At 40.5% G+C, this 17,947-nt stretch overlaps 1 protein-coding gene and 1 long non-coding RNA gene across 3 annotated transcripts; both read right to left on the bottom strand.

The window, feature by feature from the left end:
* Window positions 1–973: 973 nt before the first annotated feature.
* Window positions 974–9,767, bottom strand: LOC136153425 (uncharacterized). Its single transcript, XR_010660394.1, has 3 exons — window positions 9,685–9,767; window positions 7,528–7,607; window positions 974–1,018 (listed from the first exon to the last, which is right to left on the bottom strand). It is a non-coding gene; the product is annotated as an uncharacterized lncRNA (long non-coding RNA).
* A 2,343-nt stretch (window positions 9,768–12,110) lies between these two features.
* HNRNPH2 (heterogeneous nuclear ribonucleoprotein H2) lies at window positions 12,111–17,945 on the bottom strand. 2 transcript variants are annotated; one of them, XM_065915767.1, is made up of 2 exons: window positions 17,829–17,945; window positions 12,111–14,378 (listed from the first exon to the last, which is right to left on the bottom strand). In XM_065915767.1, the coding sequence occupies exon 2, from the start codon at window positions 14,323–14,325 to the stop codon at window positions 12,976–12,978; it is 1,350 nt and encodes a 449-aa protein (XP_065771839.1). In that variant the 5' UTR covers window positions 14,326–14,378; window positions 17,829–17,945; the 3' UTR covers window positions 12,111–12,975. The 2 variants fall into 2 exon arrangements, with proteins under 2 accessions (XP_065771839.1, XP_065771840.1); XM_065915768.1 differs by having other exon boundaries at window positions 17,841–17,941.
* Between the last annotated feature and the right edge of the window lie 2 nt (window positions 17,946–17,947).

Consider the following 17,947-nt stretch of genomic DNA (forward strand, 5'->3'; position numbering starts at 1 on the left):
AGAAAAACTACTGAGAGGAGACATGAAAGGGAGAGGGATTCTTGCTAAACTGACAACGAAATTCTTGCTAGAAGCAGGCCAAGATGATCAAATATCAAGGATGGGGGATGACTTTGCAGGATTCTTGCTCAAACTATGAGGACATGCTGAGGACATGACCACAGGATAGGGTCCCAGAACCAGGCCTAATTGTAAAGAAGACTTAGAAGAGCCTGGTTAAAGTTTGCTCAAGGAGAGAGTCTTTGTCAATTCTTCAGGCAGTTGTATTTTTATCATTATGACCTACCTTTCCTGTTAGTCTCCCCACAAAACATATCATATCTCCACTATACTTATTACTCCATAAATATTTATTTCAGGGATAATTTATATTCATAAAGTTCACATGTTTTGTCTATAATTCAATGGTTTTTAGTAAATTTACAGAGTCATACAAACCATCACCACAATCTAAGCTTAGGACATTCAATGAAATGTCTCTAAAAGACCTTTCACGCCCATTTGCAGTCACTTTCTCATCCCCACCCCATAGGTACTTTGAAGACCCTCATGTTTGCCAAAGGATAAAAAATACAGCCTAACTTGCAAGCAAAAATCAAAACTACCACATGTGAAATAATTTGAGAACTACCAAGTATGAACTGTATTTCATTATTTGCTCAAAAAGATTTAGGAGACAACAAATCAATATGAACTGAGGAATGAAAGAATATTTCAGGAAAGATGTAGAATATTTTAGGCTTTCTTGCAGAGAAAAAAAATGCAAAAAAAGAGGAAAATAATATGAGTTGAGAAATACTAAAGCAGAAGATCCAAGATGTTTTCAGAACTTTTTAAAGTTCCAATGTGGTGCTGTGACAGCTGGTCAGTCAACAGTGGGAGCTTCTAGAACAGAAGAAAGAGGGTTAATCACAAGCCATAAAAGTTGAATCAACACTCAATTGAAAATAAGCATATTTTGAGCACCTACTGTGTCCCAGGCTGGCTTCCCTGGTGTCTCAGTTGGTAAAGAATCCACCTGCAATGCAGGAGATTAAGGAGACCCACGTTCAATCCGCGGATCAGGAAGATCCCCTGGAGGAGGAAATGGCAACTCATTCCAGTATTTTTGCCTGGGAAATCCCATGGACCAAGGAGCCTGGGGAGACTACAGTCCATGGGGCCACAAAGAGTCAGACGTGACTGAACCACCACCACCACCACCACCACCACCATCGTGTCCTAGGCAAGGGGCTCTGCATAGAGAAAGGTATATCACCACCTGTTCTCTGGGCTGCCCTGGGGTGGGGGAATGCTGGGCGTGAGAAGCACAACTCCCCAGAGGATCAGCCCAAGATGACCCATGGTGGGGGCCCCAAGGAGGCTCCAGGGCCATTCCTTCCCTGGCCTGTAGCCTGGTTTGGCCTTGGGCCTCCTACTTCTAGTGCCCAGCTGGACCAAAGGGAGCCAGTGGGGCTTGGGAGGGCAAGTGAGGTTCCCAGGTGATTAAATAAAAATTCATATTTTAAGTTAAAATCTTTTCTTTTTCACTTGGCCTCCTCCCTGCCCTCCAGTATATATCTGCTTTACACATTAACCAGACCTTGCCAGTGGCAGAAATACCTGCCTGGTCATAAAGATAAATTTTTCTACTTCTGATGCCAGCCATGTAACTCCTTAGAAAATAGCATTCCTTTCTCAATCCTATAAAGGGTCATGATGACCCACCACTCATCTTGTATGTGTAGTCATCTTTGCTGAATGTTATGTACAGTATACATGCTAATATATCATTTCCCTTAAAGATAGCACAGAACAGACAGGTCATAGGACCTGGAGAGATACTGGGCCATATCTAGGGCAAGTTCTTAAGTTAAATACTTACTTATTAACTTATTAATCTTACTAGCTATATTACTTGCATGCTATTTTACAAGATTATTGTTTCTTACATTACCAAATGTATGACTGAGACTCCAATAAAAATAATGATGACTAGGCTACTTGAAAAAAGTTGACTAAATATAGTTCTGTAAGATTAATGGTTGTAATAGTGTAACTCTAGATATGGGAAGAAACAACAAGAGGGAATCTTTTCCTGGACCATGACTGTCTAGTAAGACAGGTGGTTCAGAGACTTTTGACTATGTTAACAGGGCCTAATCTAGGAATAGCACATTGAATGACCTATCAATGAAATCCTGGTCTGACCTAGGAATGAGCATTCCTAGTTCTGTGGGACAAAATTAAATGCCTCCCAAACTTTGGTCAAAATGAAGACCAAAGGGGAAGGGAATCATAAAACAATGTTGCCCACTATTCAGTTCTACAAGAATCAAGTTATTAGCCACTGCAGTCACTGACCTACGGTACACCCTGAAATGAATTCAGGACAAAGTTAAGGAAGAGACACTTTGTTTGCTGGGAAAACTGGAAAAACTGGCCCTTAGAGAGTTATATATTTCCAAGAGAAATTTTATGAACCCGATTTCTTGCATCTTCCTATATTTAGAAAAGCACACATGCATGTGTGCATGCGTGCATGCATGCTCAGTCACTTCAGTAGTGTTCAACTCTGTGACCCCATGGACTGTAGCCTGCCAGGCTCCTCAGTCCATGGGATTCTCCAGGGAAGAATATTGGGGTGGGTTGCCATTCCCTTCTCCAGGGGATCTTCTCAACCCAAGCTCGAACATGCGTCTCATATATTACAAGCAAATACTGCTGAACCAGCAGGGAAGCCCTTAGAAAAGCACAAAAACCATTAACTAAAGTATCTGTTCCTCAAAAATAGCAGTAACCTTATACCAAGACGTGTCTTTGATTTCAAATCCCTTTGTAAAGTAAAAAATATCAGTAACTATCTGGCTCTACAAGGATTGAGCCATTTTGAGTTTATTTTTGTGTATGGTGTGAGAGAGTGTTCTAACTTCTTTGATTTACATGCAGCTGTCCAGCTTTGCCAACACTACTTAACGAAGAGACTATCTTTTCTCCATTGCATATTCTTGCTTCCTTTGTTGAAAGTAATAATCAGGTCCTTAACTGTGCCTTTTTAAGTCTGTTGACAGTTATTGTCTTACTCTAATGCCTTTGCAAAAATGCTTCATCTTTAAGAAGACTCATGGAAAGGATTTTTTGACAAGTATGTTTCCAACAAATTTCAGATCATACCACTGAATTGGGTAAGAAATTAAATAATTCTAATGGAAACCCATTAGAATTTAATGAAAGCAAAGAAGAACTAAAGAGCCTCTTAATGAAAGTGAAAGAGAAGAGTGAAAAAGTTGGCTTAAAACCCAACGTTCAGAAAACTAAGATCATGGCATCTGGTCCCATCACTTCATGACAAATAGATGGGGAAACCATGGAAACAGTGAAAGACTTTATTTTGGGGGGGCTCCAAAATCACTGCAGATGGTGACTGCAGCCATGAAATTAAAAAACGCTTGCTCCTTGGAAGGAAGGCTATGATCAACCTAAACAGCATATTAAAAAGCAGAGACATTACTTTGCCAACAAAGGTTCATCTAGTCAAAGCTATGGTTTTTCCAGTGGTCATGTATGGATGTGAGAGTTGGACTATAAAGAAAGTTGAGCACCAAAGAATTGATGCTTTTGAACTGTGGTGTTGGAGAAGACTCTTGAGAGTACCTTGGACTGCAAGGAGATCCAACCAGTCCATCCTAAAGGAAATCAGTCCTGAATATTCATTGGAAGGACTGATGCTGAAGCTGAAGCTCCAATACTTTGGCCACCTGATGCGAAGAACTGACTCACTAGAAAAGACCCTGATGCTGGGAAAGAATGAAGGCAGGAGGAAAAGGGGCTGACAGAGGGTGAGATGGTTGGATGGCATCACTGACTCAATGGACATGAGTTTGAGTAAACTCTGGGAGTTGGTGGTGGACAGGGAGGCCTGGCATGCTGCAGTCCATGGGGTTGCAAAGAATTGAATATGACTGAGCGACTGAACTGACTGAATGGAAATCCTGATGGTTTCATAAAACTGTTAACAAAAGATCAAGAATTAGCTGCATATGACTGAGTGAACTGATAAATATGGTTATATCTGTATGGGATTTTTTGGTCTGAAATATTATTGGCTTCTAATCTGTGTTCTCCAGACATAAGGAAACCTTTCTCCTTAAGCTAATTATGAAAAAAAGTGAAAGCACTAGTCACTCAATCATGTCCGACTCTTTGCAACCCCATGGACTGTAGCCCACCAGGGTCCTCTGTCCATGGGATTTCCCAGACAAGAATACTGGAGTGGGTTGCCATTCCCTTCTCCAGAGGATCTTCCCAACCCAGGGATTGAACACAGGTCGTCGCCTGCATTGCAGGTGAATTCTTTACCATCTGAGCCATCAGGGAAGCCCTATATTAATACCTTTGTAAGCAGAATTGATTCCCAGGTAGTACTAATGATAAAGAATCTGCCTGCCAATACAGAAGACACAAGAGACTCTTTTGATCCCTGGGTAGGGAAGATCCCACGGAGAAGGAAATGGCACCCACTCCAGTATTCTTGCCTGGGAAATTCCATGGACAGAGGAGCCTGGCAGACTACAATCTACAGGATTGCAAAAAGTCAGACTTGACTGAGCACACATACACACAAAAGCAGAATTGAAAAATTTATCTTTTCTCTCTGAATGATCCCTCCATAAATTGGAAATTCTTAGGTTTCAAACAGCCTTAACAGGCTTATCAGGTCTAAGAAAGGCCACCTCCTGACAGATGAAAGAATCTCAAGTTATCTTGGGGACCTCAAAAAGAGAAGAAGTCATCCATGTCTATAGATACTGCAGGTGATATCTGATCACAAGTCCTTACCATGGCTTTCCTGGTCTTAAGAGGCCTTTTGAAATTTGAACCTAGGATTATGAAAAGTTCCAGCAAAGCCAGTTTTTTAAAAAAACTCTGTATGCTCAGTCACATGTGTAAATAATCAAGACAAATTTATCAAAATCAGACTTATTTTACACACAAAATACCCTTAATTTAGCTATAGTTAGTAGAAATAAGGGTAATTTTAGACAGAAAAAATATGTTTCAATAATACAGCTTTGTAAACATTCTTTGACATAAATCATACCAATGTTTTCTTAAGTTAGTCTCCCAAGGCAATAGAAGAAAATAAAATAAAATAAACAAATGGTACCTAATCAAACTTACAAGCTTTTGAACAGTAAAAAAGAACCATTAAAAATGGAAAGACAACCCAATGGAATGGGAGAAAATATTTGCAAATGATGCAACAGACAAGGACTTACAACTCGTACAGCTCAACAACAAAAACCAAACAACCCAATTGAAAACTGGGCAGAAGATCTTAATAGACATTTCTCCAAAGAAGACATACAAATGGCCAATAGGCACATGAAAAGATGCTCAACATCGCAAATTATCAGAGAAATGCAAATCAAAACTACAATGAGGTACTACCTCACACCAGTCAGAATGGCCATCTATAAAAACTTTACAAATAACAGGGACTTCCCTCATGGTCCAGTGCTTAAGACTTCACCTTCCAAAGCAGGGAGTACAGGTTTGATCCCTGGTCAGGGACCTAAGATCCCACATGCCTGCCAAAAAAAAAAAAAAAAAAAAAAAAAACACAAAACAGAAACAATATTGTAACAAGTTCAATAGACTTTAAAAATTGTCCACATCAAAAAGAGTCTACAAATAACAAATGCTGGAGAGGATGTGGAGAAAAGGGAACCCTCCTACACTGTTAGTGGGAATGTAAGTTGGTACACCCACTATGGAAAAAACAGTATGGCGGTTCCTCATAAAACTAAAAATAAAATTACTATATTACCCAGCAATCTCACTCCTAGGAATATACTCGGCCAAAACTATAATTCAAAAAGATACATGCACCCTTGTGTTCACAGCAGCACTGTTAACAATAGCCAAAACATGGAAAAAATCTATATGTCTATAGACAGATGAGTGGATAAATAAATATATATATATATATATATATATATATATAAAGGAATACTACTCAGCCATAAAAAAGAATGAAATACTGCCATTTGCAGCAACATGGATGCAACTAGAAATTATCATACTAAGAGAAGTAAGTCAGAAAAAGAAAGACAAATACTATATATCACATATATGTAATCTAAAATATGACACAAATGAACTTATCCACAAAACAGAAATAGACATGGAGAACAGACTGATGATTGCCAAGAAAGGGGTGAGGGAGAAGGATGGACTGCAAGTTTGGGAGTTTGGGGTGGGTAGATGCGGATTATTACATTTTGAATGGATAAGCAACAAAGTCTTAATGTATAGCATAGGGAACTATACTGAATATTCTGTGATAAATCATAATGGAAAAGAATATTAAGAAAAGAATGTATATATGTGTATAACTGAGTCATTTTGCTGTACAACAGAGATAGGTACAACATTGTAAATGACTACACTTCAATTTTTTTTTAATTTTAAAAATAATACACTTTTGTGGATATTAAGTTTTAGTGCTGAGGTTCGGTTGTTGTTGTTGTTTTAGTCACTAAGTCATGTCTCTTTTGTGACCGCATAGACTGTAGCCCACCAGGCTCCTCTGTCCATGGGATTTCCCAGGCAAGAATACTGGAGTGGGTTGCCATTTCCTTCTCCGGGGGAATCTTCCCAACCCAGGGATCAAATCCAAGTCTTTTGCACTGGCAGACGGATTGTTTACTACTGAGCCATTGGGGAGGCCCCTAAGGTTTGGCATTCACTGACTAAGACTCACTTCCTAGATGACTCCTTGTTGCAGTGTTATACTATTATAAAGTTTAATTAAATTACTAAAAGGACATCCTATAATAAGTTTCTTTCTGAGCTTATCATAGTAATCTATCTTGGAATAAAGAAGATGCCTCATGACCTGCAACTAGGATATTATGCATACTGGAAAAGATACCATTTAAAGGACTGCCTCCAACCTAGAAGGAAGGACCCTTATCAAGTTCTCTTAACTAGCTCATACACAGCAAAACTGAATGAAATTGACTCTGGATTCATATTTCTCACTTAGAAAGTGCTCCTGCATTGAACTGGTCTGTACAGAAGACTGCTGATCTCAAAATCACCTTAAACCAGTGCTCCAACATAGGAGGAACTACACCCACATCATGATGAGAAGAAGATGACATCAGAAGCAGAAAACTATCCCAAAGTACTAGACCTGACCTATATATTTACAGTGCTTTCTTAATTTCTTGGATGTTGCTGTTTTGTCGCTAAGTTGTATTCAACGCTTTGGCCCCCATGGACTCTAGCACACCAGGCCTCCCTGTCCCTCACTATCTCCCGGAGTGTGCCCAAGTTCAATTTCTTGGAATCTTGCATAACTCAATGTTTTTTCTAGCTGCTCCTCTATCGCTCCCCAGACTTCAGTCCCCTTTCCCCACAGCTAGCCCACGGAGTGGTGAGGAGAGGGTCAGGTAGGGGGAAGACAAAGAAAGAATTTGATAAGAATTCATTCTTCCCTCTCTTTGCCTGTTTTTCATAGATCCTCGATCCCACACTTACCTACATCCAGTACTTCTGGGTTACCTTGATGGATTTCTCCTCTCCAAGGCTCTAATTGGATGGCCCTTAGGAAATTTATTCTAGAAGAAAGAAGTTATAGTTCTGTTTTGGCCAGTATTGATAATTAGTAGATGGGATTCCCTCACTTGGCCAATCAATCATACTTGCTCTGACCACGACCATAAATTACTTTTCTTTTAAAGTTACTCAAGCTCAGTCAGAGCAACTAGCTAAATTTCAATCAAAGAATATAACCTTCTTCAGTTATGGAATAGATTAATATAATTAACATCAGGCTACGATCATCTAAGTTTACAGCCCCCAATGTTAGGAACAAATGAATCATATTAAGGATAATCAGCCTTATGACACTACATAATTGAGCTGGGTGCCTTATGGGCAATGCCAAAATAATCATTACCTTGAAGATAGAGATTGGTATGGAACAGACCAGGTCAAATGACCTGGAGATATACTGGGCCACACTTAATCAAAGTTCTTACATAAGTATGTACTTTATAACCCTATTAGTGTTACTAGCTAGGAATTCCCTGGTGGTCTAGGGGTTATGACTCCATGATTTCACTGCTGAGTTTGCAGTTTCGATCCCTGGTCAGGGAACTAAGATTCCACAAGCCACATGGTATGACCAAAAAATAAACAAGCAGAAAAACACAATGTTACTAGTTATATTACTTGCAGTCTGCCTATTTTACAAGATTATTGTTTTTTGCATTACCAAAGTATGACTGAACTTCCAATAAAAATAATGATGGCTAGATAACTTGAAACATTGACCAAATATAGTTCTATAAGATCAATGATTGTAATAGTGTAACTCTAGATATGAGACTAAGCAACAAGAGGGAACCATTTCCTGGACCACAACAGACTAGTACATTGTGTGGCTTATTAATGAAATACTCGCCTGACCTGGGAATTAATATTCCTAATAGTGTGGAATCCTAAATGGTCATAAAATGCCTCCCAAACTTTGGGCATATGATGACAATAATGGAGCTGCTGCTAAGTCACTTCAGTCGTGTCCGACTCTGTGCATCCTCATAGATGGCAGCCCACCAGGCTCCCCTGTCCCTGGGATTCTCCAGGCAAGAACACTGGCGTGGGTTGCCGTTTCCTTGTCCAATGCATGCAAGTGAAAAGTGAAAGTGAAGTCTCTCAGTCGTGTCTGACTCTTAGTGACCCCATGGATCACAGCCTACCAGGCTCCTCCGTCCATGGGATTTTCCAGGCAAGAGTACTGGAATGGGGTGCCATTGCCTTCTCCACAATAATGGAGCCAACTAAAGAGGGGCTTCCCTTGTGGCTCAGTTTGTAAAGATCCCCTGGAGAAAGAAATGGCTACCACTCCAGTATTCTTGCCTGGAGAATTCCATGGACAGAGGAAGCTGGTGGGCCATAGTCCATAGGGTCTCAAAGAGTCGGACAGTACCGAGCGACTAATACTTTCACGCCAACTAAAGAAGGTCATTCACCACCTGCTTCTACAAGGATGGAGTCATTAGCCACTGAAGTCACTAACCTTTGTTGTGCTGTGTTGTGCAGTGTCAATATGTATATATTGACCTCCCCCCTTACCTCTTGGAAGCAGTTCCTCAGAACTTTCTGAAAAGCCGTCTCCAGAGCTATATCCTCAATATCTCCAAATAAACCTGAAACTCACAGCTCTCGCTTTTCATTTCTCTGAAATCTTCCCCTTCACCTCTTTGGAGAAGCTCAAAGTTCTTTAAGAGCTGGTCTCCCAGGTTATAATCCTGAGGTTGGTTTAAAATGTCCATTTCTTTCTTAAATTGACTATGATTTAATTTTTTTCATCTACGGGGGGCCGGATTTAGCATGCCCTAGATGGTTACCAAAGTAGTTTTCGCCCCTCTCAGAGATGGGCAGGGAGACTCCCGAAGTCCTTTCCTCCTGGAAGCCACCAGCTGTCAGTCATCGCGCTAACCACGCCCCCTCATACAAGGCCCGCGCTTATCTCTGAACGGCCATGGCCAGACCTCTTCCCTATCCCTCTTGGGAAAGGAAATACACTAGGGGGTTGGGTGGAGAGTGTCGAGGGTCTCTGGAAAGCGGACGGCGAGAGGGAACAATGAATTCTTTCCAAATTCTTTCTTTGTCTTCCAGAGGGGCTCCTACCTGACCCTCTCACCGTCACTCGGCGGGCTAAACCATCTGGAAAGCGTACTGCAGTCTGGGGAGCTATAGCGGAGCCGCTGGACTCCGCGCTTGTCAGCGCCACCCTCCTGACTCACATCCCAGGGCAAGACTACCCTTACATCATCCCCCGGCCAGACGTCATTTCCTCTCCCTCCAGCATCCTGCTTCTTCCCGAAAGACAAGGTTGATTCTTACTCTCCTAGAGACTCAGTTTTCTCATCTCTAAAGTGGGGGTGGCCTTGACGTAATGACTTGCGAGCTTGACAGACGAGCCCTGTGCAAAGGAGGGAGGGATGGAGAAAAAGGACTCTTGGAAAAAGCATTTCCACAGAAGCTCCAGGCGCAAACTAACACCCTCTTCTCCCAAACGATGTCTTGCACCACGCTAAGCTTGTGACCCCATGCACATGTGTGGGGTTTTTTTTTTTTTTTTTTTGCATTCACAAGACCGAATTTTGGTCAATGTGGGAGTAGGTTGTGAAATGGCCCTTGTGACAATCCCACCCTGGTATCAGGCACAGCAAATGGAATTTCACTCCATCAGCAGCTGTTTTGCAACAGTCCTCGAGGTTCAGCTTGCAGAAATCCTCATTTTTGCTGACAGAATTTTCCCTGAAGGAAAAGACCTTGATTTGTAGATGAAACTTACGGTGCATTTGTGTATCAGTTCACAGGGTGGTTGGGGCGGGGTGGGCCGGGATCAGCCAAACCTATCCTGGGGTTTGGTGACATCTAGTGGCTAACTGGAGAATCTTCGCTTATACTAAGAGAATGTTCTGGAAAACTGAGCAGCCTGGAAAGCAAAAACTCCTACTTGTGAACCCTCTGAAAAAAACCTCCTGAAAGCCTTAGGAGGGCAAAGTAAATAACTGGCTCGGTATGACATGAGTTGAAATGGTACCTTGCTTTCTTGGCAACTGTGACAGAAATTAGAAGTCATTGAAGAATTTCAAATCACTGCCCACTGTATCCTCAGTATGATTTTCAATAAAAAGTGTCCTTGAATAAAATGGAATCAGGTAATACCAATTTGGTAGTTGCTTCCGACTTTAGAGCATTTCTCTGGGCCTCAAGCTCTAAACAGACCAAGGATTTCCAGGCTAGGCAGGAAATCTACAAAATCATCTATCAAAGTTCAGGTGCAACTGGTATTGGCCTGAGGGCATCCAGGCCATTGAGAAGTGTAATTGTTAATAGCCACTATGATATGGATGGAAATGTAAGGTAACCTCAGATGTCACAGGTTTTCAAAGTCCTCACGGAAATGCAAAGTATTATAAACAGCCATATGCAATTTATACTTTCATAGAAAGTTTAAACTACTTGATACAGGATAGTGGGGGAGGCAATCAAGAATCAGGGAGCAAGGAGCTTCTTAAGAGTTGCACTTTAGGGTTTAGAGGCCTGTAGCCATTAGAGAACTATGATGAAGCACAAAACACGGTCTTGAGACCAGCCACATCAGCAGATTCTCGAGCACCACCCCCGAACTAATGAATTTCAGAAACTCTTAAGAGTGGGCCCCAGTAACCCAAGTTTTAACAAGCCCCATAAGATGATTCTGGCGCATACTAAAGTTTGAGAACCAATGATTTAAAACAAGCTTTAAATGCCCCCTTAAAAACCTTAAAGAGCTGATTCATTTCATTGTACAGCAGAAATCAACACAACTTGTAAAGCAATTATTCTCCAATTAAAAAAAAATACCCTAAAGAGTGTTTAGAGACTATTAATGAATTCATGGAGGACACCAAATTGTTTCTGTAACATAGGTCTATTTCTTCTTTTAAACATATAAAGGTGTCTCAGATCTTCTAAACTGACAGTTAAATGAAAGGAAGAGGATTATTTACTGGCCTTTACTTCTTTGGATTTTGGAGCATGCTGCCTTGAAAAAGTACAATGTCTCCAGAGTAGCTCAATAGTCCTGTGGATGTGATGAGGATAAACATAGAAACAAACACAAAGATGCTCCATCTCAATATTAGTCTAAGGAAGACAAAGTAAAATAATAATGGGATACAACTTTCAACTAACAAACTGGCCAAGATCAAGGAGAAAAATGTGCTTCACTGAGGATACTATGGGGATCCTATGAGGATTCATTCATATGAGGATGCTAAATTTTTAAAAATACACTCCTAGTGGAAACACAAAGTACCATAATCTTTCTGGCAATATAAATCAGACGTCTCAAAAATGTGTGGGCCTTTGACTAAGCAATTCCACTTCTAGGAATATATCTTAGAAATAAATAATGATGTGTGCAATGATGTATGTATAAAGATCTGAAGGTATATTTATAATAATTAAAAATTAAAACCAATTTAAATTTCACCAGCAGAGGACTGTATAAAAGAAATGGCTTGTAAGATAGAACATAATAAAAATGAAGCTGTACAAGATTTTTCCAGTTTTTAAAAGGAAGATTTATTTAACAACTTTCACTTAGTACAATACATCTAATGGAAATCACAATACAAGGAAAGATTTAAATCAAAGCCTCAGAATTTCATACAAACGACATGACCAAACTCCTAAGTATTGGTATTACATCTCAAAATTGTCCCAGAGCTTTTTAAAAAAAAAAAAGTGAAAGTGTACACTCACGTGCCTTACAGGATATTAAACCAAAAAGCTAGAATTAACAAACATGCCAAATGTTTTCACTTGAAATCGTAGACACAGCTCCTATATTTGAGTTTTACAGAAAAGCATGTTTCTCAACATGCATCCAAAGTTTTCAATGTATCATGGTATAAGAGCAACATTTAACATAAGTGAAATTGCTTTAACCTAAATACGCTTACTGCTTAAGTACACTCCTACAACATAACTAACTTGAAGAAAGCTGAAAGTTGTTTTAACAGTTATGGTCAATACTGAACTTTGTTATTACATCCTAGGTGAATGTTTCAGTGTTCAAAATTATTGAGCTTGAAGTTTTAAAACAATCCTGATTTCCACTTTACAGTAAGCATGAATTACAAGCCTGTAATGCAAAACTGTTAAACTTAATTTTTGTTTCTTAAAAAAAAGAGAGAAAAAGAAACAAAGAAAGAAAGAGGGAGGGAGGGTAGGAGAGAGGGAAGGAGAAACAAAGGAATGAAAGGAAAAAGAAAAGGAAGCTAGCTGACCAAGAGTGATCAGAATCAATGATAATTCCCATGTACCAATCATACTGGATATGCCTGACACCATTCCTGTTCTAGTTAACGCCCATAGATGCACAGCTGTTATTTCTGTTGTTGTTTGGTACTCCTCCTCTGCCTAAGCGAGGTTTGATTGATAGTCACTGGAGTTTTCCTGCAGAACTTGGTCATATCCACTCATACTACTCTGACCACCATATCCACCTCCGTAACCACCACTCAGCTGCTGACTGGCAGGACCTCCATAACTAGACTGGTTGGATATGCCCATGCCTCCCATCATTTGGCTACCATAAGCTCCACCACTTGCCCCGGCTGTAGAATTCAAAAAGAGTTCTACGTAGCTGTGATCATAGGCTCCCCCACTTGTGCCTGCGGTAGAATTCAAGAAGAGCTCCACGTATCTGTGTTGCATGTTAGCTTTGTCTTTTGCCATAGCTGCCACAGCATCTTCATGAGTAGCAAATTCAACATCTGCCTCACCAGTAACTCTGCCATCAGGTCCGATTTCAATGTGTACTCTCATGGGATTAAGAGGTGAGAAGAAATTGTAAATATCATTCTCAGTGGCTCTGTAAGGTAATCCCCTCATGTGTACACAGTGCCCTGTGGTGCTCTGAAAACTGGACCCACCATCTCCATATCTATGATCAGACATTCCTGAAAAACAGTAATTGAGGTCTCTTCCAAATCTATCAGATCCAAAGCCATATCCATCATTATAGCCACCATAGTCGTCATAGCCTCCATACCCTCCACCATAGGCACCCCTCCTCATCCTTTCAAAACCAGCCCCTCTGCCAATGCTATTATACCCCCTGCCAGCCCCTGGCCTATCATAGGGACCTGGCCGCTGCATAGCCATGAGCTTTCGAGGGGGGTCATAATGGGTTCGGACTTCAGCTCTGCTACTCTTGAAGATTTCAATGTACCGGTGCCCTATTCTTTCCTTGTGTTTCTTTAAGGCCTTTTCAGCTATCTCCTGCGAAGCAAATTGCACAAAGGCCTCCCCTGTGCTCCGCCCCTGAAAGTCCACCGGCAGTGTCATCCCATTTGGCACAATTTCCAACCCTGAAAAGAACTGAACAATCTCTTCCTTGCTACAGCCAAATGGGAGTCCTCTAAGCCGGACGAAGCCATCATTGGCAGTATCAGGACTATTCGGACCTGTGTGCTTCAACACCCAATCCATTTCAACACTGTTGGACTTGAATACTTCAACATATCTGTGTCCCATGGTTTCTCTGTCCTTCTTCAGAGCCAATTTCACTTCATCTTCAGACTCAAGTTCGACAAATGCTTCACCACTTGGTCTGCCTTCTCTGGTGTAGATGAAACGAATACCTGATGTGCCGTTTTGGATTTTACAATCGGAGAAGAAGCGCATCACTTCATCAGCTGAGCAGGACCAGGGCAGGCCCCTGACCTTCACCACGAACCCCTCCCTGCCTTCTGTGCTCAGCATCATTGTGGCTGTTGAATTCTTGCTGGCAGGTTCAGTTCAATGTAATTTCGGTATAGCTGAAAAAAAATTAAGACTACTGTCATGGAAAAATGTTCATAATATGGTTAGAGAGAAAAAGCAAACTATTAATAGAAAACTCAATTACACTGATAGCTTTTTCTTAAGACATTTGTATAACAGAAAGACTTCACCAAATGTCTAACTCATTCATTCATTCAACAACTATTTATTTGATACCTATTTTATGTGCTGGATACCATTAATGGTGGCTATTTCTGGGTGGTAATATTATGGGAACTTTGTTTCTTTGGCCACTTCTGTATGTTCTAGGTTTTCCACATTCATCATATATAAACACAAAGTCAGGAAAGATATACAAAAGATGAAAAGATACACAAAATGAATGGCAACTAAATCAGTGAGACATCACCACATAAAAGACAGCTACATCTGATTATATAAAAATGGAAAACTTCATTACATCAAAAGTAAGATTTAACATAAAAAACAACAAACGAGAAGATAACTACAACAAATACATTACTATCTTTATTATATTGAAAAACTCATACAAATTTTAAAAATCAAGTAAATATTAAGGCCAAAGAGATAAATGGAAAAAAGACATTATAGAGAATTCACATCTTCATTTTACATTGTTCAGTTGCCAGATCCAGTACTAGGTTCTGGCATATAAGGATCAATAAGCCCAGAAAGGATTCATGGTTCTACAGAGGCACTGTACTGAAGACAATATGGGCAAATAAACATTTCTCTACTATGACATAATTATGGACAGGGTGAAAGGGTGTTAAAAAGCAGGGATTGACTGGTCAATTCTATCAGCATAGAATAGTTAAGTGAAAAAGGACTAACCGGCTCAGGGATCCACAAATTCTAAAATGATGGAGAATAAAATAGGAAGAGGCAAGGCAGGAGATAAGGCTGGGAAGGAAAAGATCCATCCAGGAGGTCTTATCAGACAAAGGCTAGAGGCCTTTTAAGGGTTTTACTTGGGGCACTGAGGGGAGGAGAGAGAGGGGGAGGGAGGTAAGGGGAGAGAAGTGAGGCGGGGAAGGAGAAGAAGCAAAGTGAGGGGAGGAGAGTCAAGTAATCAGAACCTTTCAGAAGGATTACCATGGCAACAGTGTGACGCTCAAACACAGGGGGTTGGGGTGACACTACCAAGAGCAGCTAGAGCTCTGTTAGAGATATGTTAAGGTATTTCTCTAAGGCAACAGCACTTTTAAAGGGGGGGGGAGGCAAGATACTTTTTAAAAGGGGAGAGAGGCAAGATATGATCTATGCATTCAAAGCAGTGGACTCTGGGAGACTAGGTAACAGATTAAATGTATGGGCAATAGAGATGCGAAGATACAGAAGAGTCTGGGAAATGTTCAAACCTCATCAATCATCAGAAATACAAGTTAAAACTACAATTAATTGCCATTTTTCATCCATCACCACAGTGAAAGTAAAACAGGAAGGATAAGTTGATACTGATATTCAGGGTTCCCAAACTAATACACTCCCAGAGCAGTGAAAGTTGATGCAGTATCTCTGGAAAGCAATTTGGAAACATGTCATGCCTTTTGATAACAGTAAATCCACTTCTGGTTATATGTCCTAAGAAGATCTGAAATTCAGACAAAGGTTTATGGAGCTAAATATTCTTTGAAAGATATTTTACTAAGAAAGATGAAATATTACCCACTTTAAAAATTGGAAATCTAATAACATAAGAAATTACTTATGCTATAATCTTAAGTGACCCAAGATCATAACTGTTTTATAACCACAACTGTGAGAAAGACGTTCATATATCCTTCGACCATGCTAGAATTCCTTCCAGGAACCTGGTCAACAGAAATGCTCACAAATGTTCACTGTTGCATTGCTAGTGACGGCAGAAAATTAGAAACCTAATTACCCATTAATAGGGGAATGGCTGAGTGAATTATACTTTATCCTTAAGACAGAAAGCCAGCAGCTGTTTTTTCTTAAAATCTGCCCTGACCCTGGAAGATTTCCAAACTAAATTAAATGAAGGAATAATGTATAGCATGAACCTACTTATTTTAAAATATAAGCAGGCACATCTATGTGCATGTAAATGCAGAGAAGTTCTGGAAGCATGTAAGCTGTTTTTTTGAGAAAAGGAGCACTGTAAGGTAGCAAGGATGTAGAGGAGTTTCACTTTTTACCCTATATACTTCTAAATAGTTTAATTTTTAAAAATCACTGTAATTGGAATTTTTTTTAAAGTTAGGAAAGTACATGCATGGGGAATTTGTCACATGTTAATAGAGGCTACTCTGAGTGGTAAATTTATGGTTTTTTCAACTTTTTTCAGTTCTTTTGTGCATTCCTAATTTTCTATAGAGAGAAACTTTTCTTTCAGCAAAAAAAAAAAAAGAACAAATTAAAATGTTTACTTTTGTGATATTTGGTATAGCAAATTTGATTAAAATTTCTATTTTTGTATGTGCATGGTTTATCTGACATGGTTTGGGAACAGTGGACCTCTTGGAAAGAAAGTGCAAAGTGTACTAACGTCCTTAAAACTACACCAAAGATTCAAGTCAACATTCACTAACTCCCTAGGATGTGCCTGAACAATGCATGTGCAGTGCTAAGTCTTCCTATAGACCATTTTCAGGTCTGAGTGACAGATTTACACACTGGTCTTTTGCTTGCCTTAACTCTTGGACAACCCATTCCATTTAATGTCCCTACAGCCCTCTAGGCCTTAACATCCCGTGTGGGGACACGGAGGTTCTGCTTCATCACTGTGTCTCCTGGGAAGGCCACGAGGACACTGTTGCCTGAAGTAGGAACCCGGATTCCATTTGTGAGTTAAGAATGTGTGCGTTTATGTGCGGGTTATATACAGACGTTTTACAGACCAAAATGCTGAGTAGTTATCTGCGAGTGATGAATTACGTGTATTTTTTTTTTCAATTTATAGCATACCGTTATTTTTCCAAAACCCAAAAATTGAACATGTAGCTTGTTCAAAGCCGGAAAAATAAACGTTATTTAAATATTTAATTCAGTAAAAACATTCATTGGGCGCCGCGATCAGGCACGCAGTATTTGCCTAGATGTGACTCTACAGATCAAATCCGCTTGGTGCCTCTCCCTACAGACAATCAGGCACTGGAGACTGGGTGCCTGAATGGGTGGACTAGCATTCAGACCACTGGACTGAATCTGTTTTTCCTAATCCGGGGACGTGGTTTTCCAATGTTTTTCAGCTTACGGTTTCTCTTAAGGGTCCGTTGAGACCCGCCCAGACAGACAGATATACAAAAACACAGACAGTCACGAGCGTCCACCATTTCCCCACCAGGCGCAGCAAAGGCGGCTTCCCGGCACTGAGATGGGGGAAGGGGGAGCGGGGGAGGGGAAAGCAGGGGACGAAAAAGGCGGAGGCGGCCCGCGGACCCCGCTTTGGTCTGCATCATCACCACCCCCGGGTCCCCGGTTTCCACCCACACACCAACCTCTAACGATACCGGATAATTTTCCTCTTTCTTCCCTCAAACGGCTTATAGCGAGACGGTAGACGACGACCAGAACTACTTCTGCTCACGTAAGCGATTGGTCACGTGAGGGTCTACGT

This window comes from Muntiacus reevesi, chromosome X (assembly GCF_963930625.1).
Source record: "Muntiacus reevesi chromosome X, mMunRee1.1, whole genome shotgun sequence".
In the NCBI taxonomy this organism is placed as follows: domain Eukaryota; kingdom Metazoa; phylum Chordata; class Mammalia; order Artiodactyla; family Cervidae; genus Muntiacus; species Muntiacus reevesi.